This window comes from Protopterus annectens, chromosome 13.part0, assembly GCF_019279795.1.
Source record: "Protopterus annectens isolate FY-2018-M chromosome 13.part0, PAN1.0, whole genome shotgun sequence".
Taxonomy (NCBI): Eukaryota; Metazoa; Chordata; order Ceratodontiformes; family Protopteridae; genus Protopterus; species Protopterus annectens.
In genome coordinates, this window is record NC_056747.1 from 374,815,973 (window position 1) to 374,842,772 (window position 26,800).

Consider the following 26,800-nt stretch of genomic DNA (forward strand, 5'->3'; position numbering starts at 1 on the left):
CCAAAATGGCAGTACCTTTCTAGGCGATTCTCTACAGTGCAAGGAACACTTTGTAATGGCAACACTTTGTAAACAGACAAACCCAGCACAAGAAACTTTTCGAAATGGCTATACTTTGACTGCACTTCACAAAACAGTGGCACTTTGCACACAAATGACTCTTCGAAATACATGAACATTAATAAGCACACACTGTAAGCACTTTTACACACTTTGAGATACTTCGAATAACTTTAGTTATGCCCTTGATACAATACGAAGCTGTAGTTATACCAAAACACAGCACTTTGCCAAAAAACATGCAGTCGCCTTGCTTAATTTACAATGAAGGTGCCCCTTTTTGCCATTATTATATTCATTTTGCTTGTTTAATCTCTTTTCATATCCATTGTACTTTTCTTGTGCTCGTTTTATCTAAAGATGCCTATTTTGCCTTTAAACATGCTCATATTGCTTTTCTGTTAATCGTTTTGTCAAACACCTTTACTTTAAACATTTCCTTTAGTTAATAAGCCTTCTATGCCTCTCGCTTGTTTAATAATGTGGTTTGTGCCCTTGTAATGACCTGTTTTGTCCTTTTTATGAAATAAATATTTTGTGATATTCTCATTACTTTTGCTTTTTTTCTGGCTCTTTTTTGTGCTCGTTTCTTTTAGTTTACTTTCACAGTCATCTCTACACCTCATGACGCAAATCCTATTTTCTTCTATCCCAATTCTGACACCATGTCTCTCCTACTTTGGACACATTAGAAGAGTTTTCGTGGGTTCTGTTCAAGCAGCTTTATTTTATACAAATACATCATGATAGAAGTTTACTGACGTTAACTTAAGTAACATATACAAACTAACTGCTGTAATCATACATGCTTACTCTCTGGCTGCACTCTCAAAATGGCACTAGGAAAGGCAAGTGCTTAACATTTATATGTGCATTCTCAGTCTTTGACTTACTTCTTAAAGATACAGCACATAACACATGCTCTCTGATCTACACCTAGCTTAAGAATAACTTTCCTAAACAAGAAAGCACATTAAAACACATTTTTATGTGGAATGTTTTTCTCCAAAGGGAACTTTTATGCCCAGCAAAAGAAAAGCACAAGTTGACCATCAAACCTTGAAAAGTGCTCTCTTCAACAGCAGGAAAGCTCTGAAGGGTTTGGCACCTAAACATGTCTTTTAGTCAGCTCAACTCAAGCTGTCTGACAGTCTAGATGCATGGAATGTGGCCTGAAGCTTTGGAAGCTGGCTAGCTGTTATATCCTATGCAGGATACAACTCATATAGCTAAGGGTGCTGCAGCACTGATCAATATGATGAATATTGCTAGAACTATCCGGTCTGACAGCTCAGAGTTAAGATTCAGAGACATGGTAATGACATGTTTCCCTGTTTGGCTTTACCATGTCTCTGAATCTGAGATTTTCTCCATCAAGCTAATTGCCCAACCTGAAATTTAGCCAATTAATATGGGCAGAATGAATCTTTGTGAATGTCATTGTACCCGTTTACAAAGCACCCTGCTCACAATCTCAAAAATTAAAATTGTGTATCTGGATTGTATTTAACAAGGTTTGCTCTGTCCTCATCTTGCCTACATCATGTTATGTGAAGTAAAATTATTTATAAGAAAAAGAGATTCTATTATTCATTATAAGAATGAAATCCCAGGGAGGTAAAAAGCAACAATCTGGTTTTGTTTAAAAAAAAGTTCCTGCTAGCAGTCAAAGGGAGAAAACGTCAATGACCAAACAAAGGTATAGGAAAGCTATTCATCACAGATGCTAATGGACATTTTTAGCAGTGCTTCTTTAGACACCTGATTTTTCTCTGTAAATGTTAGTTGAAAAAAATGTAAAGGGTCATGAATCCTAGAACGATAAAACAAAGTTTAATTATGTTTTTTTCTGTTAGAAAATACCACAAATTGTCTAAGCTTGTATTAGGAGATAATCTGTTCACATATTCACATGTAATTGTCAGCCACACTGTCAGCCAGTGTGATGGGTAACCAATAGATGAGTGTGTGTTAGTTCACCAAATGCAGTCTGTTGTGACCATAAAGTGGAAATATTTAAGCAGGAATTCATATTGCCAAATCCCTCAGTATTATGGAATTGTGAGAACAATGGTTTGTTTGGTTTGCTATTTAAGTTGTGTTACTGGTGGGAGGGTAGCTAATATTTACAAATTCCTTGAAGTCTCTGCATACAGAAGTCTGAATGTGAAAAAAAAAATTATCTTAACTTTTTGCTTACTAACAACATGAATATTTGACTCTGTCAGAAATCAGAAAAGATAGCCTAGCAGTTCCCCTTTGCCCCATTAAGTCATGTTTTAGATTTGACTCAGCTTCAACATCCAGAGTTCATTTATATTTACAACAGCGAAATACATCTTTTGGCTGTCATGAGTACATTTGCTCATTTTGTATTCTGCCTATGTAGTGTTGCAGTTATACTGTACAGCTCTGCTCTGTACAGCATTGTATTATGACCTATATTTTACTCTGTATATCATTCTGACTCACAAAATGAAATGTACTATGTGCAGAGCTGCAGTACTAAGTGTATACCATACTCTGATATGTTAGCTTTTTCTTTTTTTACAGAACTGTACTCCTTTGTTATGTAATCTGATCTGGCAGATCTCAAGATATAATCTAGTGTTAAGCATGCTTATCCAAGTATAAAGCAAAACTCTAATAAATACAATCACCAGAAACCGTGGAATAATCTTGGTAAATTCTCTGGATAAAAATACAGGTGTCATTTTTTCCTCCACAGTGTCCACAGACATCCGCCTGAACATTGGATCCTAAAATTCCATCACAGCCAGCTTCCTAGAACAAAGGAAAAAAAGGAGTCTTGGTTGAAAGATACTTGTCATATGTGGACCAGGTTCTTTACTGTACATAGTAGCATAACTGTACAATCTATCCTAACAAATGGAAAAAAAAACAGTAGTTCCTCTGTCTGGTGAAGAGCGCATATCTGGGGGTTTAACAGGAGGAATTAAAACAGTTTTCTACTTTTATTAAACATTAAAAACTCTACCACAAATTATTCTCTTAAGCATTTAAAGCCTAGCCAGTTATTCCTTCAGTGCTTTATGCAAGTCTTTGACCAAGCTCTTACAAATAAAACAAGGATCTAATACGGGTGTCTGAACAGGTGGCTGCCTTCACTAGAAAAAAAAACAACAACATTCTGATAGACATGGTTGTAGCCATAGAGCACAGTTTCACTTTTTTCATTATAGTTCCTTCCTTTCTTAAACCTTCTTAATTTCCAGTCTGTTTAGCCATTTACAGCATAACAGAGTCGCCCAGTAACCCCCAAAGGGCTTTCATATGCTTACTTCTACATCCACCTACAACACTATCCACACAGGTAAATGGAGTCTGTCACTTTGTATGCTTTTCACCATATTGTGCACAACACTACAAAAATTCAACGGAGAGCCAGTCCATGTAGCTTCATCTAATCCATTTTATATGACATCTATCCCACACTTGTGCACACTCTCTTTACTTCACCAGGTTATTCAGGTACTGGGCTCTTTTACTACATATGCCTCCATTCTTAAGTTCTCTGTCTGTCAGGGGGGAACTTCACAGTGGTGCTAAATAATTTTCTTTTCTTGAACTAAGACATCAGAACTCTTCATCATATGATATCCAGTCTTCTGCTATTTTATCTTTTCACCTTTACTACCAAATCCTTTCTCAAAAAAGCCCAGTCTTTCTTTTATGTGTCACACAATGTATCAATTACTGTTTAGCTTAGCAAGAAAATAGAATGCATCTGAATCTTATAATGCTTATACAGTATATATATATATATATATATATATATATATATATATATATATGTAATTACACCTCATATTTTTTGTTATATTTTCTTATGCTGTACATGAAATAACAAAATAATAAAAGCATACACTAATGCATGGATAGATAAATAAATAACAGCATAATTCTTTTTAACCAGACAACCCACTTCTGTGCTATTCCCTTGAAGTACTCACTGAAGAAATAAATATGAAGGTTGCCCCCCCCCCCCCGAGAATTCTTCTCCATGGAGTAGTCAGAGCTGATGGATATGCAGTTTTCACAAGAAAGAGCCTGTACAACTTCCTACAAGGCTGAAAATGGCATTTGCCATAAAGATGGTTATTCAGCACACCTCTAAATTTTTTATGTCAGTTTTTATTCTGTTGTGATAACACTAGGTGTACATTTCTGCCTTTTCTTCTTCATGTGAGTTGGAGGGGAGGAATGCACCCAGCCTCTGGATACAGAATGCCTTGGAACCGCAGTGTCAAAAGAACAAAGCAAGGATTTAAAGAAGTGCATTTGCTGTCCCCTCTCCCTTTACTGTCTGTGAAACGCATTCACACTTTTCCAGTGAAGATGTACACCACAGATCAGAACCAAGCTGAGCAACCTGCTTATGTTGCAAACAGTCCCTGCAGACAGAGTCCTTGAATGGCTAATTTAATAGTGTATCATAATCTTTTCCACCATTGCAGGGGAGTATGCAATCCATAACCCCCATTCTGTCCACTGTGTTTCCTTTTAAGTCTTAAAACAAAGGCTACCACTATGAACAAAGTAACATGCTGTGGCACTTGAATCTACTTGAAAGCCAGTGTTTTAAATAATTTGTAAACTGAAAACCTTTCACTATATATTTTAGTCTGTAAAGAAACTCCAGTGTTGTTGACACTACTACTGCAATTTTAGGTATGGTATGAAAAAGGTTATTCAATCACAAGTAAAACTGTTATTGACTTTTTCATTTTGAACATACTCCTCAGCTTCTCCCCAAACCCCTTAAACCATTAGGCTTCTTAAATGGTACCATATATCATTCAGTGTTTACCCCAGTGGTATTACTGACTGTTTCAGGGCATACCATTTGCCTGAAAAACCTCAGAAAGTGGTTTGCTTGATAAAACGAGACAACAGGCCTACTTATTCTGCCTTTCAAGTGCATTCAAACATTCTACCTTCCCTGCATCGCCACCTTCCTCCTCACCCCCTTCGCCACCTGTCCCATACCATCTTAGATTCACCATAGATTGCCCTTTCATCACTAGTTCAGGAAGCCCATTCCATAGGTCTATAACCCTCACAATACATTTGTAATTTTAGAAATCTGTGAAGAGTTCATTTCTACAGTCTGCTGGATGTCCCCACTACCCCGGCTTTTCAGTTCAGGACAACTCCTTCACATCTCTCTGACATGGTCTTAAGTACACATATGATGTTTCCTTTCTCTTTTGGTCTCTAGTGAAAACAGCTCTCTAATGCCTCAGTTTTTGAGTCATATCTTTCCCCTTCATTCCACTCAACACTCTGGTGGCTTTCCTCTGGACTCTTTCTGAAACCTTGATGTCTCCTTGTGTGGCGTCCAGAATTGTGCAAAGTACTCAAGATGTGGCCTGAGTTTTGTACAGAAGAACAGAAATATTACCTGTTTACACCTGAAGCCTGAGAGCCTGAGGATACATCCCCAAATGCTGCTGGCTGATGCCTCTGCACTCTCACTCCACTTCTGGTAGTCTAGTTCAGGTGTGAGCAGCAATGCCAGATCATTTTCCTGCTGTGCCGCAGAAAGCTGCACTCCTCCTTCCAGATGATTCTACACACAACAGCTGCTGTGGCCCAAATGCACTACTTTGCATTGATCTACAATGAACCTCAACTGCCACCTTTCAACCCCACTTTGTCAGCATTTCTAAATCCTTCTTTAGACTCTTCCCCCATTTTACGCTGTTCACTCTCCTGTTTTGTTGCCCTTTCCTTATTCAAGAAACTGTCCCTCTCTTCACAACTTTATGCATTTTATCTCTCAACCATGAAGCAAGCAAATTCCTTAAGTTTTGATCCCACCCCAGCCCCTCCAACAACAATCTGCCTGGGACCAAGTCAAATGTCTGGGTGAAGTGCAGACACACTGCATTTACTGGGGCTCCCTGTTAAGTTCTTCTGTAACTCAGTCATAAAAGTACATCAGATTTGATTGGGAGCTTTATCCGACCATGAACCCATCATAGTTGTTCTGAGTACAGCTGTCCTCTATGAAAGTGATCAACATTTTCCTCAGGATCTTCTCCACAATTTTCTCCTTGAAAATAAAAAGTTTAATGCCGCAACATTCAGTTATTCTGTCTTCTGGATCAGGTTTGACAGGCATATTTTTATGACCAATGAGCATGTGTGGTTTGTTCTCCTGGATACTGCTATCCTTTAGGAAAGCAAATAGCCTATCCCTTAGGATCTTCTCCAGAATTTTCTCCTTAAATGCAGGAATTTTAATGCTGCAACAGGCAATTAGGTTATTCCTACACTCAGCTGTTTTTTTTCAGAGTCCAATGCTGATAGTCTCAATATGTTTCTTTCAGTTTACAAAAAGACCAGGAGATTATCACTTTACATAAAGGCTCCAGCATGTGTGTCCTGTTCACCTGCTACCAAGTGAGCCATGATTTGATGCTAACTTCTGTGGATTTAGAATGAAAATATGAAGACTGAAGCATACATGGTGATGAGCTGACCTCTTCAAGGTTAAACACAGGCTTGATGAGCATTATGTATTTTATCATGCAGACGTCATACATAAAAATGAAAGTACTTCCATTAAGATAGATCTCTTCCGAAAGTAACTGGCTGGGCATGCTTTTTGACACAGTCAAAAGGTAGTGTAATATGGTCTCTGACTGTCCACAAAACTTTTTCATCTGAAGAATGTGAGTTGAATAATCAATTTTTTGCTTCTAGGCTTTCATTTTTGACATTGGCTTTCTCTACTCCAATAAACTGAGGGACTGTTGACAGTGATCACTGTGAATTCATATCCTGGAAGTGGACAGCATTTCAGATACCTCATTTTACAGATTTCCTGCCCTGGTTTGAGAATGCATCCAATTACTTATGACTTAAACCCTTGCCCAATCCATCTGTTTTGTAGTAGTCTAAATGGGCTGGGGCCTATTAGTTATCATATTATCACTACATCTTTGCACTGTAGGACCATTCCATCTTTATTAAAGGAGGCACTGGTGTCCTTTGTTCTAAAGAAATCTACTTTCAGTCCTAATAACACTGATAATATTTGCCCTGTCTAATCTTCCATTTACTAGTGAGGTCAAAGAGAAAGGGATGTCACCAAAATATAAAAAACTGGGATAGGCTAGATAGAATTTACATTCCACAGGAGCATGTGCATTTAATTGAAGGTCTTGATACTCACCCAATAACTGCATTAGATCATGCGCCAATAATAACTAAAATAAAAACATAGGGTAATGAAATAAAAATGAGACAATGGCACTTTCCCACCTATCTGTTGAAAAGAGGGGAATTGAAGGAATGGGAGCTATTAGAGAAGATAGAAATTTCTTCTGAAAATATAGCTAGGGAGTGGGATAAAATTAAAGTGGAATTTAAAAACAGGGTGGAAATAAAAGAAAGGGCGATATGGTTAAGAAGTAACAAAAATTATTTAGAGGGACTGACAATAGTTAAAAGTACTGCAGAATAGGAGGAATCTCACAGAACAAGAACAGGAGCAACTGCAAAATGCTAAACAGAAAATAAGGGATTACCTTGATAATATGCATGAATTTGGAAAGATTGCTGTTAAGCAACTGTATTTTGATAATAACTCTAGAGCACAAAAACTTTTAGCACAACAACTTGGGCAGCAGAAAGTAGAAACGGCTGTCACCAAGCTTAGGGAGCATATAACAGGGAAGATAACAAGGGATTCTGTAGAAATATTAGGAATATTTCAGAAATTCTATGAAAGTCTGTATAAAACAGAGAAATATGGAAATCAAGAAAAGATACAAATGGAAATGTTTATGGAATGATTAAATATGCAAATGTTAGAGGTAGTGGAGGCTCAATTATTAACAGGATTGTAGGAGATGAGATACAAATGGTGATATATAACCAATCTACAGGAAAGTCCCCAGGAATAGATGGTATTTCAGTGGAAATTTGGAAGCTAGGAGGAAAAAAAAGGATAAAGATCTGGAAGGTTTTTATTTAACAGTATTTTAACAGAAGGAGAAGTACCAACATCTCGGAATAAAGCAGTAATAGCTGTAATACCTAAACAGGATAGAGATCCATCAGATCCAGTCACATACAGGCCCATTTCAATACTAAATCATGATTATAAAATGTTTATGTCTACAATGGCTAAAAGAATGGCAAAAGTGATGCCAAAATTGATATAGATCAATGTGGTTTTGTGGAAGGAAGGCAAACATTTGACAACATTAACAGAAGAACAGTGATGATCCAGAAGAAAGCAGAATGTAAGAAAATACCACTGTTGTTGGTGGGCCTTGATGCAGATTAAGCATTTGACAGAGTAAGCTGAAAGTTTATGAGCACAGCAATGGAAGCATTTGCATTCTCTGATAAAATTATAAGGTTGATTAGGAGGCTATATGAGGGATTGGAGGTGAAAATTAAAGTGGGTGGGGTCCTCTCTGATAATCTCTGCTTGAGCAGAGGAACCAGGCAGGGGTGTCCTCTCTCTCCCCTTTGTTATTTGCACTATATTTACAACCACTGGCAAAGAAAATAAGGGACTCAGAAATTCAAGGATATAATTGGTATGGTAGTCAAGAAAAGCTGGTTCTATTTGCAGATGACATTATTTTACACCTGACAAAACCAGAAAGGGACATTACAGTGCTGTGGAACATGCTGAGACAGTTTCAAACTTTTTCAGGATACAAAATTAATGAAGCTAAAACAAAAGCAATAGCAGTAAATTATGTACCCAGATACAAATGGATTCACCAACATCCATACTTATGGGGACATGATAAAATGAAGTACTTAATAGTATGGATTAAAATGATACCGGTGTGGAATCTAAGGATATGTGGGAAGAGACTAAACAAAAGATAATGCAAAAACTGAGAAAATGGAAGCTCTGTTATATGGATACAGATAGTGAAACACAAGCAGTTAGTCTTATACACAGGTCAGGCATATTTTTATCAGCCAGAGAAGTTGTGGACAGCAGTTAATAAAGAACTGAAGGATTTTATCTGGGAGGGGAAGACAGCAAGAGTCAAGTGGGATAAATTTATTCTTCCAATAGAACAGGGCAGATTGGGATTACCCAAATTGAACACAGTTAAGGCTCCTATATATAGCAGAAGCAGAAAACTATAATACAAAGTGGAAAGAAATGATGATGAAACAGGGGGAAGCAGAAGTAACAGGGAGAGACTGGAAGTTTGGATGCAGACTTTTAAGGAGAACAACAATAATCCTACAGAATATTATATTTATAAAGAAGCAGAAGGTATTCTCAGAACTAAGCCAACATGGGAATGGAGAAAGGAGATTCTGCCAATAGGGATGACTGCAATTAGGGATACAAACAATAAGCAAGAGGGGTCTGGAATATATTGCAGAAAACTGGCAAAGGAACCAAGGTATTGGGAGCAAATAACCAGAAAGGGAAAGGTAACAGAATGGGATGACACCAAGAACTTACTTGGACTGCAGGTTATTGACTGCCTTCACTATCAAGGGCTGACATCAGAGTATAGGCAAAGAAAAAGAAATACCGGGGTTCTAATTGAAAGACCAGCACTGGTAGAGTTTTTAATAAAATCTAGAACAGAAGTTGCCATTAAGAAAGGAATAATTAGCACAGTATATAAAATATTGCATGATAACTATAAGAATTAATCAGAGGGGGTTAGGAAGGATTGGGAAGAGAGACTGGATAAGCAATTCACAAAGAAACAATAGGGGCTATATGTATGTCTCCCAATATGCAACAAAATCTAGAAGATTTAGAATCTTTGCCTGGAGTGTTTACACAGATCTTTTTATACCCCAAGCAGACTATAAGGAATTTTTTCCTCACTTAGCAAATATTGGAGGTGTGATGGGGAAGAAAGAGGTAACTGGGAACATATTTTCTGAAAGTATAATGAGTTGGCAGACTTTAAAAGACTCCCTGCAGACTGCTCTGTTGGAGATGCTGTGTGAGCAAATTGGAATAACTTGGGAAATAATTTTTTTCAGCTACAATACAGAATCGGAATTGCCCAGACATAGTAAGGCCTTGCTAAGTCTACATATGATGGCTGCCAAAAAGCAATTACTAGAAAATGGAAATCAAAGTCTAAATCAACTTTACTAGAAGTAGCGAAGATGATAATAGAGACAAAACAACTGGAACTGGAATCTTTAGAAAAGGGTAGGTGCAAATTACATCGGAATAAATGGGAAATGTGGGATCTATACATGCAGAGGAGGAACGAGGTTTAAAAGAAGTCAGGATTTGAATGAGCTATGTCATGGTTGACTGACAATGACTGGATATATTAAAAGTGATGTATAATGTTTGGAGCTACAGTTGTGTTCGCACGATTAGTAATGTACATTGTTTGCAATTCAGATTGTGTCGCTATGGTTTATGTTCATTTACATAAATGTAAGATTGCCTATGTCATACATGATAATTTAATAAAGATGTTTTTTCTTTTTAAAAAAAGCTAGAGAAATGCAGTGTATACAAAATTCATTTTTTATAACAGAATCTGGAACTCATGACCATTGTCACTTTGCTGTTTGAATACAGCATCATGACAGACCTTATGTACAGGTGAACTAGGTGGCCGCCTAGGGAGACCTTTGATACGGATGTCCTTCTGATTCTATTTTTTCCCATTTCTGTACTGAAAGTTATTGTTGTTATTATTATTATTGCTATTTCTTTTTTAGTAAATATATATGGGTGAAACAAGTATATAAATAAATGAAGTCGGAAAGGCAACTCTAGCCAAAACGTCCCCATCAGGGAGGTGGTGACATCTTCGCTGTTAACATGTGATGGTAAGGATTAAAAAATTTCAGTGAACTATCATAGGCCTTGTACACTACACCTAGCCAATCAATTCAGAGAGCTTTTTACTCTTTGATGTCACACAGCAACTACTACAAAGCCACAGAGAATTAAAGAGTAAACCAGTGTGGGTAGTACTGGATTAAGCATTGGATTATAGCAGTAACAGCAACCAGCAATAGTATGAGGTATTTTTTTAAAGATTCTGGCAGGCAGCTAGATAAAAATGGAGGATACATTTGCATGGTAAACTGGCAGGTACTCCATTTGCCCTGCGATTGTGTCCACTGCAGATGTCAAAGATCCCTGGCTTCACAATGTCCATATCCCTTCTCAGAGGTGTCTAATTTTGCAGAGCCTGGTGGTATTGCTTCATATTTCTGCTCCGTTCCTCCTAAAATATATATTTTTGGTAAATTGCCAAGGATTGTCAGTCAGTACTGATGGACATTAGAGGTTGGTACTGCTTATTGTTCAAAAAATGTAGGCAGATGCAAAGCCTGTTGCTCTGTCCTTCCTAAAACCATTATTTTTTGCTGGTAAATCTCTGAGGATTACAGTCAGTCAATAATGATAGAATTAGACTTTTGTACTGCTTATTGCTCAGAAAATGTATGTTGACGCCTGTTGTTCTGAGTAACTTATTGTCAGTCGATAATGCCAGACATTCGAGTTTGTGCTTCTCATTGTTCCAAAAAAGCATATTAATGCAAAACCTGATGTTCCAAAAAAAGCATATAATGCAAAACCTGATGTTCCAAAAAAAGCATATAATGCAAAACCTGATGTTCCAAAAAAGCATATTAATGCAAAACCTGATGTTCCAAAAAAGCATATAATGCAAAACCTGATGTTCCAAAAAAGCATATTAATGCAAAACCTGATGTTCCAAAAAAGCATATTAATGCAAAACCTGATGTTCCAAAAAAGCATATTAATGCAAAACCTGATGTTCCAAAAAAGCATATAATGCAAAACCTGATGTTCCAAAAAAGCATATTAATGCAAAACCTGATGTTCCAAAAAAGCATATAATGCAAAACCTGATGTTCCAAAAAAGCATATTAATGCAAAACCTGATGTTCCAAAAAAAGCATATAATGCAAAACCTGATGTTCCAAAAAAGCATATAATGCAAAACCTGATGTTCCAAAAAAGCATATTAATGCAAAACCTGATGTTCCAAAAAAAGCATATAATGCAAAACCTGATGTTCCAAAAAAAGCATATAATGCAAAACCTGATGTTCCAAAAAAGCATATTAATGCAAAACCTGATGTTCCAGAAAAGCATATAATGCAAAACCTGATGTTCCAAAAAAGCATGTTCATGCAAAACCTGATGTTCCAAAAAAGCATATTAATGCAATGCTATGTTAACCTGTTATTCTATCACCACTCCAGGTATGTACTGCAAGAGCAATATTTGTAACCCATCCCTGATTTTGGACCTTTTTTGCCTCAACGTTTTTGCTTTGTCATGGATTCTTTCTCTAAGAAGTTGAGAAAATTTTTATTTTATTTTATGAGAGTTAGGCAATGTGAGAAGTACACAGACAAAATACCTACAATCGCTAGACCTGATTGTGGAGTAAAATGACTAACTGCTGTTTGCGCTTCATTTTTGCTTTGCAGGATTAATGTGATTTGTATGATGCAACTTGGAATACTTTAAGGGTGTCCAACCTTTTGGCTTGCCGGGGCCACATTGAGTGAACAGAAATTGTCTTGGGGCCGCATATAAAATATATCATATAGTTAACTCTTTCGCTGCCACAGGAGGCCAAAGTCGACCTCCTGGCTGTACTGTAGGTGCATTTGAACAATTAATAAATGTAATGAATGCCTAATATTTGCCTTAAAATTCTAATTCTCATTCTGATTTTAATTCTCTAATTTAACAGTTAACTCTAACATCTTAGTTAATATATAGATTTTTTTAACAAATAACAGATATTCACAACAGCACTCACATTTCTCACTGGGAAAACCACTCCAGCAGTCCATCTACATATAGTGTCAATATTACCAGTCCTACAATACTATAATCCACAAAAATAAGCCAACAAATTTGCAATAAAGTAAAGAATTCACATTACTGACTTAATAAAACAATTCTGAATAAGCTACAAGAGGGTCTCACCCAAACAAATGACTGGTGCCAGAAAGATGGCCTCAAGCTAAATGCCAAAAAATGCACAATCATCCCCTTTGAGGAGAGTGATGTCCCCACAAATTATCACATTAATAACAATGTTGTAAGCACGCAATCAGTCGTGAGGTGCTTGGGCACCCAGGTTGATAGAGACCTGACTTTTGACCACCACGTTTTCGCCATTGTACGGAAAGCTTTTTACATGGCCCACCTCATTAGTAAGGGTATCTCATCCAGGGACAAGGAGGTCATAACATCCCTGTATTCTTCCTTTACAAGAGCAATTATTGAGCGCAACACCCCTTTTGGCACGTGCCTCAGCAAAACACCGTGCCAAAAGAAGACTACAACCATTTCTGACAAAAAAAGGTCAAAGGACTGAGTTCACTTAGTTATCCAAACAGACTAAAAAGCTTCTTGCTTTCCTCTGTCTCTCACTGGCTACTATAAATTTCATCACTGGCTTGCTTTCCAGGCTAAGAAAGATCCTGCCTTAAGAGACTTTCTCCACCTCAGAAATACTGGTTATATTTAAAAGACTCGCTACAAAGACCACAGCCTTCACTGCAACATAAACAAGCCACTTTGTATGGACAGGTTCTTCACACAAAAACTTTCAACTTCTGTAAAAAGCTCCACTCATTATCAAACAATGTAGTTCAACAACACTACAACTGGATGGATAGCCATGAATGCACTCCTTAAGTAAGTAGCATAGCCTTCATCAAACCGGAAGGAAAATCCACATACTAAACTTTCCCAGCTGGATGGCTAAGATCTAATATTGGTTACTCAAGTCTACTTGTCTAAGAAGAGGGGCCTATTTAACTAAGAATTCCATTTGCAAAAATATATTCAGTATACATATTGAATCTCTCTCTCTCTTATACACACACATACATACACACACACACACACACACACACACACACACACACACACACACACACAGAAAAGGAGCCCCTACTTGTAAAATAGGCAACCTCAGTAATCACATAACACAGTCTCACTGATTGAAATTGTCTGGAAGTCAAAATATCTGAAAAAAAAAATCATAACAGAAATGGATTCCTCCATGCAATTTCCCACCAACAAAAGGACCATCAATAAATAAATAACTGCTCAGCAAAAATTAAATCAGTAAGAAATCTATAAACTCTCTAAGATCATACTACATACTGGAGTAAACATATAGCTTCTTCCAATCTAAAGCCATTTTGACATTCAGACATTGTAATTTGTGCGGAAGTTATTCACAGACTGACCGTTTACTAAGCTGTAATGCTGACTATCGCTTTTGAAAAAAACTAATTCCCACACTTTGTCAATAGCTCAAAGTGAATAAAGGATTACTTTTTTTACTTATTATGTATTTATTTAATTTTGGAAAACATCTTTAAAACTGTTGAATTGATCACACACCCAGAAACACAGAAAAGGTATTGTGATAAGTAAGCCACAGACTGCTGCAAAAAATCAGTCACAGCACACTATGCTTACGTCCGAACCAATGAAGCATACCTGTCAATTCCAAAAGAATTAAAGTAGTATAATAAGAAAGTTATTTGCAAGGTTACATGGCAGTTTATATTGGAAATAAGTGGAGATATTAAAGATGCTCTGTTTCACATAATTATGCTGAAAAGTCTTCCAAGGTAAATACAACCTTCTGATTTAGCATGGAACCATACCTCTTAACCTTAGAGCAAGAATTCTGAACAAAGCGACAAATACAATTGGGACACAGGCCCAAAAATAGTTATGCATCACCGACATCATTGAAACAAGTGCAGCTGCAAACATTATACATTATGCATAATGTTTCTATCCCATTATTGTCAGTTAAACATTATATGGCTCATTCAATCCTGCCTTCTTTTGCAACAAAGAAAACCATACTTTGAAATGACAAATCCATTAAAAATAATAAAACACATTGGCTCCACATCCTGCAACTTTGTACTTGCAAACAACCACAGAGCTTTCACTGAAACTAGGTCTGCTTATTTCCACAGAATGACACCTCTCCCTAATTAAGTCTAATGGTATACAATCTACCAGGATCTGGACTACCTGAAATAAATTAAAGTATGGCCTGTAAATTGCAAGTGCACTTTGTTTAATTAAACTACATTTCAAAGCCCACTTGCTGTATTTTTTCAGTAACATCCCAATATCCATTTCCAGGTCACTTTACAAGACATTGGCAGTGGTAGACATAGCATCTTCCAGATTCCTACAGGACCACACTCATACTGCTAACATTGTCCATTAAATGTAAATATCCATCCACTGTAAATGGCAAGAAGCTATGTCTTAAAAAATCTATTTTTGGCATTCCTAGTACCCAAGTATCAGGTTTTGAAACAAAGAAACATATTCTCCACAGTTTGTAAGTCTCTGTCTTTAATAATCATCTACTATTGCAGTACTCCCAACACAAACACACACACATACACACTAAAACCCCCATTTAAAAAATGACATTGTGCCCACTTGATTTGCCAGTATTGATGATCCACCAAAGATATGCTTACTGTTCTCCAATCTACTACTGCTTAGAACCCACCAATAACAAGACAGTACTGGGTGATTTTTTTGTTTGTCAAAAAAAACAATCAACTTTATATGCTACAGTCCCACATTACTCAATCCATTACTGACCCATTAACCCTAGGCTGCTGTCTCCTTCTTAATCCCTTGGACTGCATTACCTTGGATGACTACTTTTATTTCCTAAGTAAAAGACACAAATTGGAAGATGAGGCAAAAATCCAGACATTCTTCGAAAATCCATACATTTGAGAGGTGTGATTTCATATTCAATACAACACTCTCCCTATCAGAAAAGTTGCAATTTAATGAAAGTGTACTTTTAATGTAGGATGCATTTGTGAGCTAACTTTTTTGTATGTTAGCCTCTTTGTGCATGTGTCTCTCTCTGTCTCTCTGTCATGCACACATAAACACACACACACACACACACACACACACTCAGACACACACACACACACACACACACACACACACACACTTCTACTTTCACACACACAAACATTCTACTTTCACACACACAAACATTCTGCTTTCATGCATGCACTCACTCACACCATACTTACCTATTAACTCAGGTTAAGTGCTGTCTCTTTAAAAGGCAATGGCAGCAAATCCATAGACGAGTCCCTCTTCAGCAAGAACACACAAATTGATTCTTTGGCACGAAATAATGGCGCAAACACACAGACCCTTCTTTGGCGCAAAAAAAATAAAAACTAGAAGGATGCTTTGGTGCATGCGCACACCGATGTTAGAGTTACAGGTCACGGCCACGAAAAACACAACAAAAAAGTGTTTTGGGGCATGCATACATGAATGTTGGAGTTAGAGGTAGAGGGCCGCATGGCAGAGCTCTGAGGGGCACATGCGGCCCGTGGGCCACAGGTTGGACACATCTATGTATTACAATGCTGAAATTCATTACATAGACATCATTTGCTTATCACAATCAGCTATCTGAAGGACTCTCAGAAGTGTCTTTAACTGCAGGGTGAGAGTAGGAGTTCCTTCTCTGTAGATGAAAACAGTTGACCCTTTTGTTGTTTGTTCAGTTTAAACTGTCACTGATCTGGCTTTACAAGACAAGTGTACATTTGTGTGAAGTAAGATAGAATGTTTTATTACTTTGACTATTATTTAGTTATCTGAGGTGCACACAGTAAACTGACTGCGATTTATGGTTATGGAGGCCATCAATGGATACAAGTGAATAACGTGCTATTGTTTAATCAATTTTAGACAGTATTCATTGATCTGTCATGGCTGTCATGGCAGGAGTAGTATCAAATAATGTCTTTGCTAAAATCAGTGTAAAATAGTACTGCTATAGCTTATGTGTATGTGTGTGTGTGTGTGTGTGTGTGTGTGTGTGTGGGTGGAGGCTTGCAGTTTAAGTGTAACAAGTTGGTCATAATTTCTCGCCCTCCATCACGAGCATCAGCATCATACATGACAAATGGCTATCTTTGGTGGTGTTGCAGGAACAGCATAATTGTATATGATTGGTGTTATGGCATAAGCAAGATTTGCATGTGAAAGTAACTTACTCCTGGTATAGTGGTGCAGTGAGTAGCATTACCATCTAACTGTGTACGGCTCTGGTTGAGTTCTTGGCTGTTGCATCTTTTTTGTGATGCCTGCATGGCTTTTCTATATGTGTGTGGGTTTACCCATGTGCTCTGGTTTTCTCCAACACAGGAAAAAATTTGCCTGTAGGTAAGTGTGCAGTGTGTGAGCATGTTGTGACAGGCCTGGTTTGTCAGGACAAATGTCACTTGTGGGAAAAAAATCAGTTTAGCTTGTGTAATAGACTTGGCTTTCAGGGGAAATGTCAATGTGCATTTATGTATATAAAAAAATAAAACCACTGATTTTTATCTGTGGACACACACAGTACTGTTGAGCACATAACTTTTTTAGGGGGGGTGCAGTAAAAATAAATAAATAAATAACAAATCATTATCTTTTAGAAATAAGACATAAAATGCATCTCAGTGTAACCAGACCCTCATGGCTTATGGGGGCCCAGCAGACCCAACACCCCCGACAGTATAAGTGGATTCTGACACAGGCTTAGTAGTGGCCTCTGCCCTGAACCTCAATGAGTCTGAAATTAGCCCTGCTCAGAGGTTTGGGGGGGGGGGAGACATTACTACTCTTAACTGCATTAAAGTAAAACCTCAGAGGTATATAGAGAATGTAGTCAAAGTTTATGTGGGGGATGTCAGCAGGGTGTTATTTTTAGCTTTCCTGACAAATCTCACAGATATGAACAAAAGGCAATTACAGGTTGTCTAGTGATGATGAACTATTTAGGACAAATGAGTTAGACTAGATTACTATGACTGTCATTTTTCACTTTCTTGATGCTCAAACACTGAATGCATATACAGGTGGTTATTTTTTTTTTGGGGGGGGGTGATAAGGAAGCATTCTGTTTTGTTTATTCTTTCAAGTCTGCCCCAGTTTGACATCAGAATACACATAAAGTGACTGGCTTTTGGGTAGGGGTGAAAAGCCATGCTAGATACATGTTTGTCAGCAGCTACATGAAATATATGACTGTGGCCATTTATGCCTTCACCCGAGTCTAATACCAGAGGGATAAACAGAAGGTGATAATTTTTTCTCAGGGAGTAGAGAGGCAGACATTGTTCTCAGATGTGACTTATGAATCCTCACAAGCAATTATCTTCTCGTTTTACTGTGAACTGCTATTTTGTCAGACACAATTAAAAAAAAGACTGAATTTTGTCCCTTAGTCATACTTTTTGTTTGGGGCCTCACTGAATCTAGAAAAAGCATGGCTTCTGGTAGCACCCAGGCCCTTGGCTTTATTTAGTTATTTCTTGCACTATTAAAATGCAATCCGCTCCAATAGGATGTCTTGAAAGGATGAAGGAAGAAAAAGTTAAAGAGCAAGACTGAATGTATTTCCTTAACCCTTTTTGTTCAGGGCATCAGTGAATCAAAAGGTGGGAAAAAAAACTCTCTAAAATGCATCTCAAAACATCTAGAAATCCCATGACTTCTGCAGGCTACTGATTATACTCAGTTATTTCTTCCAATGCTATTATAGTGCAGTCTGTCCCAGTGTGTTGAAAGGATGCAGGAAAAAGCAAAGCTGAAGGGTAAGACTGAATGTTTTTCCTTAGTCATAACTTCATTCAGGGCATCACTGAATCAAAGGAGTGGAAAAAAGTCTCAGAGCATCTAGAAATCCCATTGCTTAATTCAGTCATTTCTTCCACAGTTACTGCAGTGCAGTTCGATCCAGTTAAGGTGTGGTGAAAGGATGCAGAAGAAAGCCAAAGAATAAGGCAAATTGTGGGGGAAATGTAGAAAAAAAGAGGATGACATGGGAAGGCCATGACTGAGGAAATGGGGTGGGCACTGAGGGATATGTCTGTTAGGGAAGGGTGGGTAGTATGAGGTGACCATCAAGCTCTTTGCCCTGTAGAACATAGCATTGAAACTGTTTTTGTTTGTTTGTATTTAACTCGAGCATGGCATTGATCCACTTGGGCCTTTTCCAGACTCAGCCACAGATCATTGTATGGTTAAGTGGTTTGCATGTATGGTGCCTCCTCCACTTCTCCACCCCGTATATTCCATCACATATCGACCCCATATTATTTATAAGAATGTACTGACAGGGCTAGATCCCTGACTTCAGTGGACTAATTTCAGTCTTAGTCTGGAGAAAAAGACAGCAGTAATACATAACAGAATGTATCCTGGATAGTACAATGAAGTAAATGTTTTACAAGTAGAACATATAACATTAAATGCTGTAGTATATCTTAGTATCATACATAAAAATGTTTTTAATGAATGAAGAAGGGAGTGAAGTGAGAGTGTGCAGGGTGAAGGAAGGAAAAGAGTAAAGAAGGTGGTTTGAGTTTTAGTACAAATCTACAGGCAGACAGGTGCTATCTGAGGAAGAATGTTATTAACCTCTGTGGAAGATGGTGTTATTGTATGTGTAATGTTGAATTTACATTTGCATTCTGACTGGCTGAATAGATGGGACTTCAGTTCTGTATGCTGGCTAAGAAATACTCTCTTTGAGATAAGATGGAAGAGACTTCCAGAATTTTGGACCTAGAGTAGTGAAGCTGTGCATATTATACTGAAATTTGGATGCTGGGATTTTAAAGAGACCCATAGCTGTCTTGGCTTCTGAGATTCGCTTCTTGTGCAGTCAATATGGCTTTTCAGTTCTGAGTACTCATCCCTGACCCATTCATATAGCTTAGTTACTACCAAGCTTTCCCCATCACCTTTGATCATGTCATCCAGTTCACTATAATCCCCGTCTCCAAAATCTCACCCCCACCATATTTGTCCTTGTGTTCTTAAACATTATGCATATAGGGCAGGACAAAGTGGGTGACTGCATCGAGTCAAACTGATAGGGGGTTGAGACTGTCAGGTGCCAGTGGTGCCTAAGTACAATACCAGCACTGAAATATGAAGCTGCAAAGAAATTGTGACTTCATAAATATATGTCAATACTGCATTTGTGATTAACAGTGAAACTCCACATTTGGTAGTAACTGTAAGGTGCTTGTTATAGTTGTAGGAAGCAGCTGACTACAGCTGCAGGAGCGCAAAACAGCTGAGTTTTTTTTTTGTTTGCCAGTTTTGGGAATTGATCAGGGTGCCAAATGACCTTGAAGTGTAATAACATCTTCCAGTTCAACTATATGACATACTTGTGCCCATCAGTATGGCCTCCTTCTTCTTCTTCTTCTTTTTGGCTTTTTCCCAGTTAGGGGTCACCACAGTAGATCACCTGTCTGGTCATGAATGGCAGTGGAGTTTTATGGTGTCGAGTTGCAAGCTCCGTACCTAACCTTCCAGGGAAGGCACACACACTCATGCACTTATGCCTAGGGCCAATTTAGAGTATCCAATCCACCTACAGCATGTCTTTGGGATGTTGGAGGAAACCGGAACACCTGGAAGAAACCCACGCGACCACAGGGAGGACAAGCAGACTCCGCACAGAAGGCACACCAGCCGAGGATCAAACCATCAGTATGGCCTCCAAATATAAAAAAAAAAAAAAAAAAAAGAAGTTATGTCTTACCATAACGTTCCATCTGAGTTGTTGATCTTCTTCCAGTCATCACTGATGGGTTCGGTTCCGAGGGCCTTATACCAAGCTTGCATGCACCAAACAACTCTCAAACTAAGCTGCTACCCACAATGCCCTTCACTCAGTTACCTCAGATTGAGTTTGCATGCAACACATAGAAGAAACAGAAAGCCAGAGGCCACCTCTGCGCAGAAACCCTGAAATACCACAAAGACCCAGAATATCCGCCAGGAGCATTTGGTGGGGGCCGGTGGGAGGGTGTGATGACTGGAAGAAGATCAACAACTCAGATGGAATGTTACGGTAAGACATAACTTCTTTATCTGAAGTTGTTAATCTTCTTCCTATTCATCACTGATGGACAGAATCCCAAGCTACTTGGAGAACCTGGGTGGCCCTTATGGAAGAACATTCCTGAGAACCACTGAGCCAAAGGCCACTCTTCCCCTGCAGATCAGATCCAATTTGTAATGCTTGATGAAGATATGGGGTTTAGCCCAAATGGCTGCTGCACAGATGTTATCCATGGAGGTCCTAAAGTGGAAGGCAACTGATGCTGCGATAACCCTAGTTGAGTGAGCTTTAATTTGATCAGGCTTAGATTCAATTGTAAACGAATATGAGAAGGTAATGCAATCCCTGAGCCATTTTGACAAAGTAACTTTAAATACTGCACACCCCATTCTAGAACCAGAAAAAGGAAATGAAAAGTTGGTCCGACTTGTGAAAGGACTTAGTTCTGTCTAGGTAGAAAAGTAGTTGTCTATAAACATCCAATGAATGCAGACAGTATTCTCCCTTGTTTGAATAATTTGGAAAGAATACAGGAAGCTCAATGGACTGGTTAATAGAAAAGTCAGAAACCACCTTGGAGAGAAAGGATGGATTAGTGCGAAGTGATACTCTGTCCTTACGTAAGATCAGATAAGGGCTTTTGATACACAAGGCTTGCAACTCAGATATTCATCTGGCTGAAGTGACCACCACCAGAAACAAGGATTTCTATGACAGGAATTTTAGATCACATGTCGCAGCAGGTTCAAAAGGGGGTAAAGCGAGAGACTGGAGAACCTGGGAGAGATACCATGCCTTCACCGGCTGTCTGATGGGAGGTCTGCTGTGGCAAATTCCCTTGAGGAAGGTCTTGCAAAGTCGGGTGGAAATAAGCGGTACTTCATCTGAACCATTATGGAAGTTGGAAACAGCTGCTAAATGGACTCGAATGGTGGAAGCTGATGCACCATTGTCGAACAACTCAGCAAGGTGATGAAGAATAGTAGCTACAGGAGTTGAAAATGGATCTAGCTTCCGATTATGTGACTAGATAGAGAATCTTTTCCATTTGTCCCTGTAAAGTCTTCTGGTGGATGGTTTATGGGAGGCCAGGATAATATCACAGACCGATGGGGATAGGGTTTCCTGCCTGGCAACTAATGGAAGTGGAGAAACCAAGCCGTCAGCTTGAGAGTGGATAGATTCGGTGGAGTCAGCTCTTGTGGGTGAGATATGAGGTCCTGATGAGTGTCTAGGATCCAAGGAGGTTGTAACAGATGAGGTCGGAGGAAGGGAGACCACACTTAAAAAGGCCAGAATGGGGCAATGAGGATCACTTTGCTTCTCAACCGAATAGCTTTCCTTAAAAAAAGGGGGATCAGAGGTATCACAGGATAAACATAAAGGAGACCCAAGGGCCAATCATGAATCAAAGTGTCTCTCGGTGACTCCCCGTGAGGGGGAAAGAGGGCAAAGTAGCTGCTGCATTTTGTGTTTAAGGAGGTGGAGAAAAGATCGCAGCATGGCTGGCCCCAACTGCTGAAGATTTCTGCCATCACACTCAGATTGAGAGACCACATGTGAGGACGGAGGATGCATCTGCTCAGCCTGTCCACAATCATGTTGGAGCTCCCCAGGATATGCATTGCAATCAGAAAGCGGTTGGAAGCTATAGCCCAATGCCAGAGTCCCATGGTTTTGCGACATAAGGGGTAGGATTTGGTCCCTCCCTGTTTGTTTATGTACCAGACAACGGACATGTTGTCCAACTGGATAGCAATCATTCCTGATGGAAGGAGCGGATGGAATGCTTGCAACTCCAATAGCAGCGCTCTTAACTTCGGGAAATTGATATGCAAAGTGACCTCTATGATGGACCACGTGCCTTGGACTGACTTTCCCTGGAAGTGCCCCCCCACACACACACACACCCTATCAGGGAAGCATCTATGGTCACTGTGGCGCTGGGTTGGGGAGACTGGAAAGGGCAACACCAAAAATTTTCGTCTGTACTCATCCACCAGAGGAGATCTTGTATGCAGGTGTTGGTGATGAGAATCTGTGAGCTCAGGGGATGAAGACTGGATATCCACTGGGACAGAAGAAGCCATTGTATCAGTCTCATATGTAATCTGGCTAGGGGAACAATAGGGATGGCTGCCGCCATAGACCCAGAGCCTGAAGGACTTTCCTTGCAGACACCTTTCTTCGACAGAGTATCACTTGAACTTGTGCCCTTAATCTCTGAAGCCTGTGAGGGGGAAGAGAGACCAGACTTGAGTGAGTGTTGAATACTGCCCCTATGAATTCCAATTGCTGAGAGGGCTGAAGGTTGGATTTTTCCCAGTGGATGGTGATGCCCATCAACTCCGCTAGTACTAGAATGTAGTGGACGGCCCGGACCAGAAGGTGCTTGGTGTGGGTGGAGAGGAGCCAATTGTCTAAATATGGAAACAACTGGAATCCCTGAAGTCTCAGATGAGCTGTGACCACTGCTAGGCATTTCTTGAACACTCTGGGGGCCGTCGAGAGACTGAATGTCAGGGCTCTGAATTGGTAGTGATTGGCTCCCAGTCGGAAGCGAAGGAGACTCCTGGAGCACTTGTCCATTTTGATGTGGTAATACGCATCCTGGAGGTCTAACGAGCACATCCACACACCCTCCCACAGAAAGGGGAGAATGGACACCCACCCTCCCGCAGAAAGGGGAGGATGGATTGAATCGTGACCATGCAGAACTTGGTTTGAACCACTGATTTGTTTAGCTGGCTGAGATCCAAAATGGGCCTCCAGTCCCCGGTCCTCTTTGGCACTAAAAAGAATCTTGAGTAAAACCCTGATCCGCACTGGTCTGGGGGGACCTGTTGGATGACTCGTTTTTGACATAGTTTTCGGATTTCAGAAGCTGCCTCCTCCATTTGACTGGGTGGAACATCGGGAAGGGATCTCAGTGGTCTTGGATAAGAGATTAGGGGAATGTGACAGCCTTTGGAAATTATTCTCTGCACCCACTGATCGTTTGTAATAGAGAGCCAGGCAGCTTGGTGCACAGAGAAACGCATCCCGACTGCTTCCAGAGGAAAGCAATCGGGCAGCGCTTCTGGAGCGCTGATACGGTCTTCCCGAGAATGAATCTCTGGAGTCCTGATTTTGGGGACCCCCTCTCTGCCCCGAAAGGGGCATCTTACATTATTGGAACCCCCTCTGCATCTGCGGGTCACCACGTACCTCATGGAAAGGACCTTGAGACTTCTTGTGCCACATCTTTCCACTCCTCTGGTTCCTGGAGAAGGAGCGCTGAGGTTTGGAAAAACGTAGGCCCATGGCAGACAAGGTCTTCCTGTCCTGTTCACACCTGGCTAATGTATCCTTGACCTTAGCACCGAACAAAGCTGATGGTTCGATAGGGGTGTTTAAAAAGGAAGACTTGAAGGAGTCTGTGAGGTCACAAATGCGCATCCAGGTGTGGCATCTCATACCTACTCCTGCACCCGCAGCTCTATCCACTCCTTCAGTTGCATTTGACAGCAACCTCATGGACGAATTGGAAACTGACTCTAGGGTGGCAAGTTGGGAAGCAACTTTATCATGTGCCCCATCTGAAACTTGACCCGTGAGCTCGGTGATGAGATCTCTCTGGAGCCTCGTTTAATGTGCCAAAAAGTTCAGAGATCTGACAGTAAAGGTCACTGACATAAAAACTCACTTCCCTAACCTGTCCACCACTTGGGACTCCCTGTTGGGTGGACAGCAGAATTTTCCTCTGAGAGGTCTTTTTTCATGGCCACCGCCACCACCTTAGCGTCTACTGGCAAACCTCTAGACCAATGGGGTTGATCCTCTGGAGGGGAGAGTATCTTATCTGATCTCCTGGGGATGACCTCAACGGAGTCGGGATTCTTCCATGCCCGCTGCACAATGAGCTTGACCAACTCTTCGGCAGGGGGTCACCCAAGAAGTAGAGGGCCGAGAGCAGAAGGTCTGCAGGAATACGGATTCCTCTGAGGAAGGATTGGAGGGCTTCCAGTCACCCCTCTGCTTCAAGATTTCTAGGATGTTTCCAAATGAGACATCATCAGGGAGTCACCGTGGGGATCCTTCCCTGTCATCGTAGTCCATATCTTCCATGAGGGACTCCTCTGGGGAGTCCATGTGTTTCCTCTTACATGCCCATTTCTGAGGGGGTTCTTCAGTGGGAGCATCCGAAGAAGACTCAGACAGGGAAATACCCTGAACAGGGGTTTCCTGGGCCTTGCGCTCTCGAAGTCCTGGGGGGGGGTGGTCTTTGATAGCTGCAGCTCAGAGGGAACGGGTGGAAGGTCCGACGTAGGAGAGTTGCTCGAAGCAAGCACCCTCTCCATCATCTGGAAAGCAGGCTCACCTGAAGAGGAATGGGAGCCCACAACCGGAGAGGACAATTTCGGAACCGGAGTCACACCCCACTCCATGCGGTCTGCTCCTGGGGATGGATCCTCAAGCAAACCCGGGGAAGGAGTCACCCTCAGTCCCAAAGACGGAACTGGCAACACAACCAGAACCGTGGCCGGAACCGAGGGTTCCACCCCCCAAGCATGAGATTGAGGAAGGGTGGGTTCTGACGAAACCGACACCTAAAGGGGCCTTGGAGCCTCAGACATGGTTGTTGTCAGCACCAAGGTAAGGGGTTCTCTCACAGACATCAGAAATATGAGCCTTGGAACTGAGGGATCCAAGGGTGGAGAATACATAGGAGTCACTGGGGTAATAGACCCAAAGCCCGGAGTGGGATGGGCTCTAGGAAAATGTGTTATTCCCCTGGCAGTCAGCAGCTGATCAAAGAGGTGCACCACATCCAATTCTGATTGGCTCCTGGTGGACCTCACTGATGCCCCTGAGGGGGAATCAGGCCAGTCCAAAAAGGGGCTGAAGGCTTGTCCAGCAAATGGATCTACAGATGGGTAGTACTGGATCCATTGTGTATTGAAAAATGGCACAGACGATTCCAATTTAGAAACCAGCAACAGGGGAACAATCGGAGCCAAGAACGGGCTCGGAGCCAAGGTCACAGCTGGGGTGTAGGTCATTAGCGGCTCCAAAGCTGTTGTCGGAACTGACATCGAACGGAGATGGGGGACGTCCGTGCTGAGGTAGAGATAGGCAAACTGGTCAGAACCGAAGTTGTAGTGGGTGCCGTAGTCGTTGGAGTTGGGACAGGCGCAGACGAGGCGACCTCAGTATGAAGCACTGGAGCCAAACTCGGAGCCAAGGTGGTCGGAACCGAGGAGGCGATATGGTGCTCGGTAGAAGTCTTATGGGCCTTGTGCTTATGACTTTTGCCCCTCTCACCGGCCGGTGAAGAGGGGTCTGAACAAGGATGTTTCTTGTCCACAGAAGGAGGAGATAAGACCTCTGATGCAGAAATAGCCTCCAAAAAAGGCGAAGGAAGCAGGCCCTTAAGGATCAACTTGTTTTGTCTTTCATTCAGCATCTGCTGACTGAAGCTGGCACAAATGTCACAAGGAGGTTTTGCCGATAAATGCGGAACCCCCAAACAATACACACATTCTTCATGTAAATCACTATTTGGGAGGTTACCACTGCAAAAAGGGCAGTGTTTACAACCCGTAGTCCCTTTCTTTTCTGACATAACAGAAGAAACACACACGCTAAAGTAGAAGAAGTTACAGAGAGAGAGGAAATACCAACTATGGTATTAGGAATACCATAAGGGTAAAGGGAACAATACCAACAATGGTACGAAAAAGAAATACCTGTGGGTAGAGCTGAGTGTGAAATAGAGAAAAGATAATAAACTGACAGTAAAGAACTCA

General features: G+C 40.4%; 1 protein-coding gene across 1 annotated transcript in view; it reads right to left on the reverse strand.

Annotated features, from left to right (window-relative positions):
- The window catches only part of LOC122787905 (ADAMTS-like protein 5), a 280,019-nt gene that overhangs the window by 212,722 nt on the left and 40,497 nt on the right, over nt 1–26,800 (reverse strand). The window contains exon 4 of the mRNA XM_044054829.1: nt 2,721–2,844. Within this exon, the coding sequence (XP_043910764.1) occupies nt 2,721–2,844 (124 nt within the window). The remainder of the gene's footprint in view (nt 1–2,720; nt 2,845–26,800) is intronic.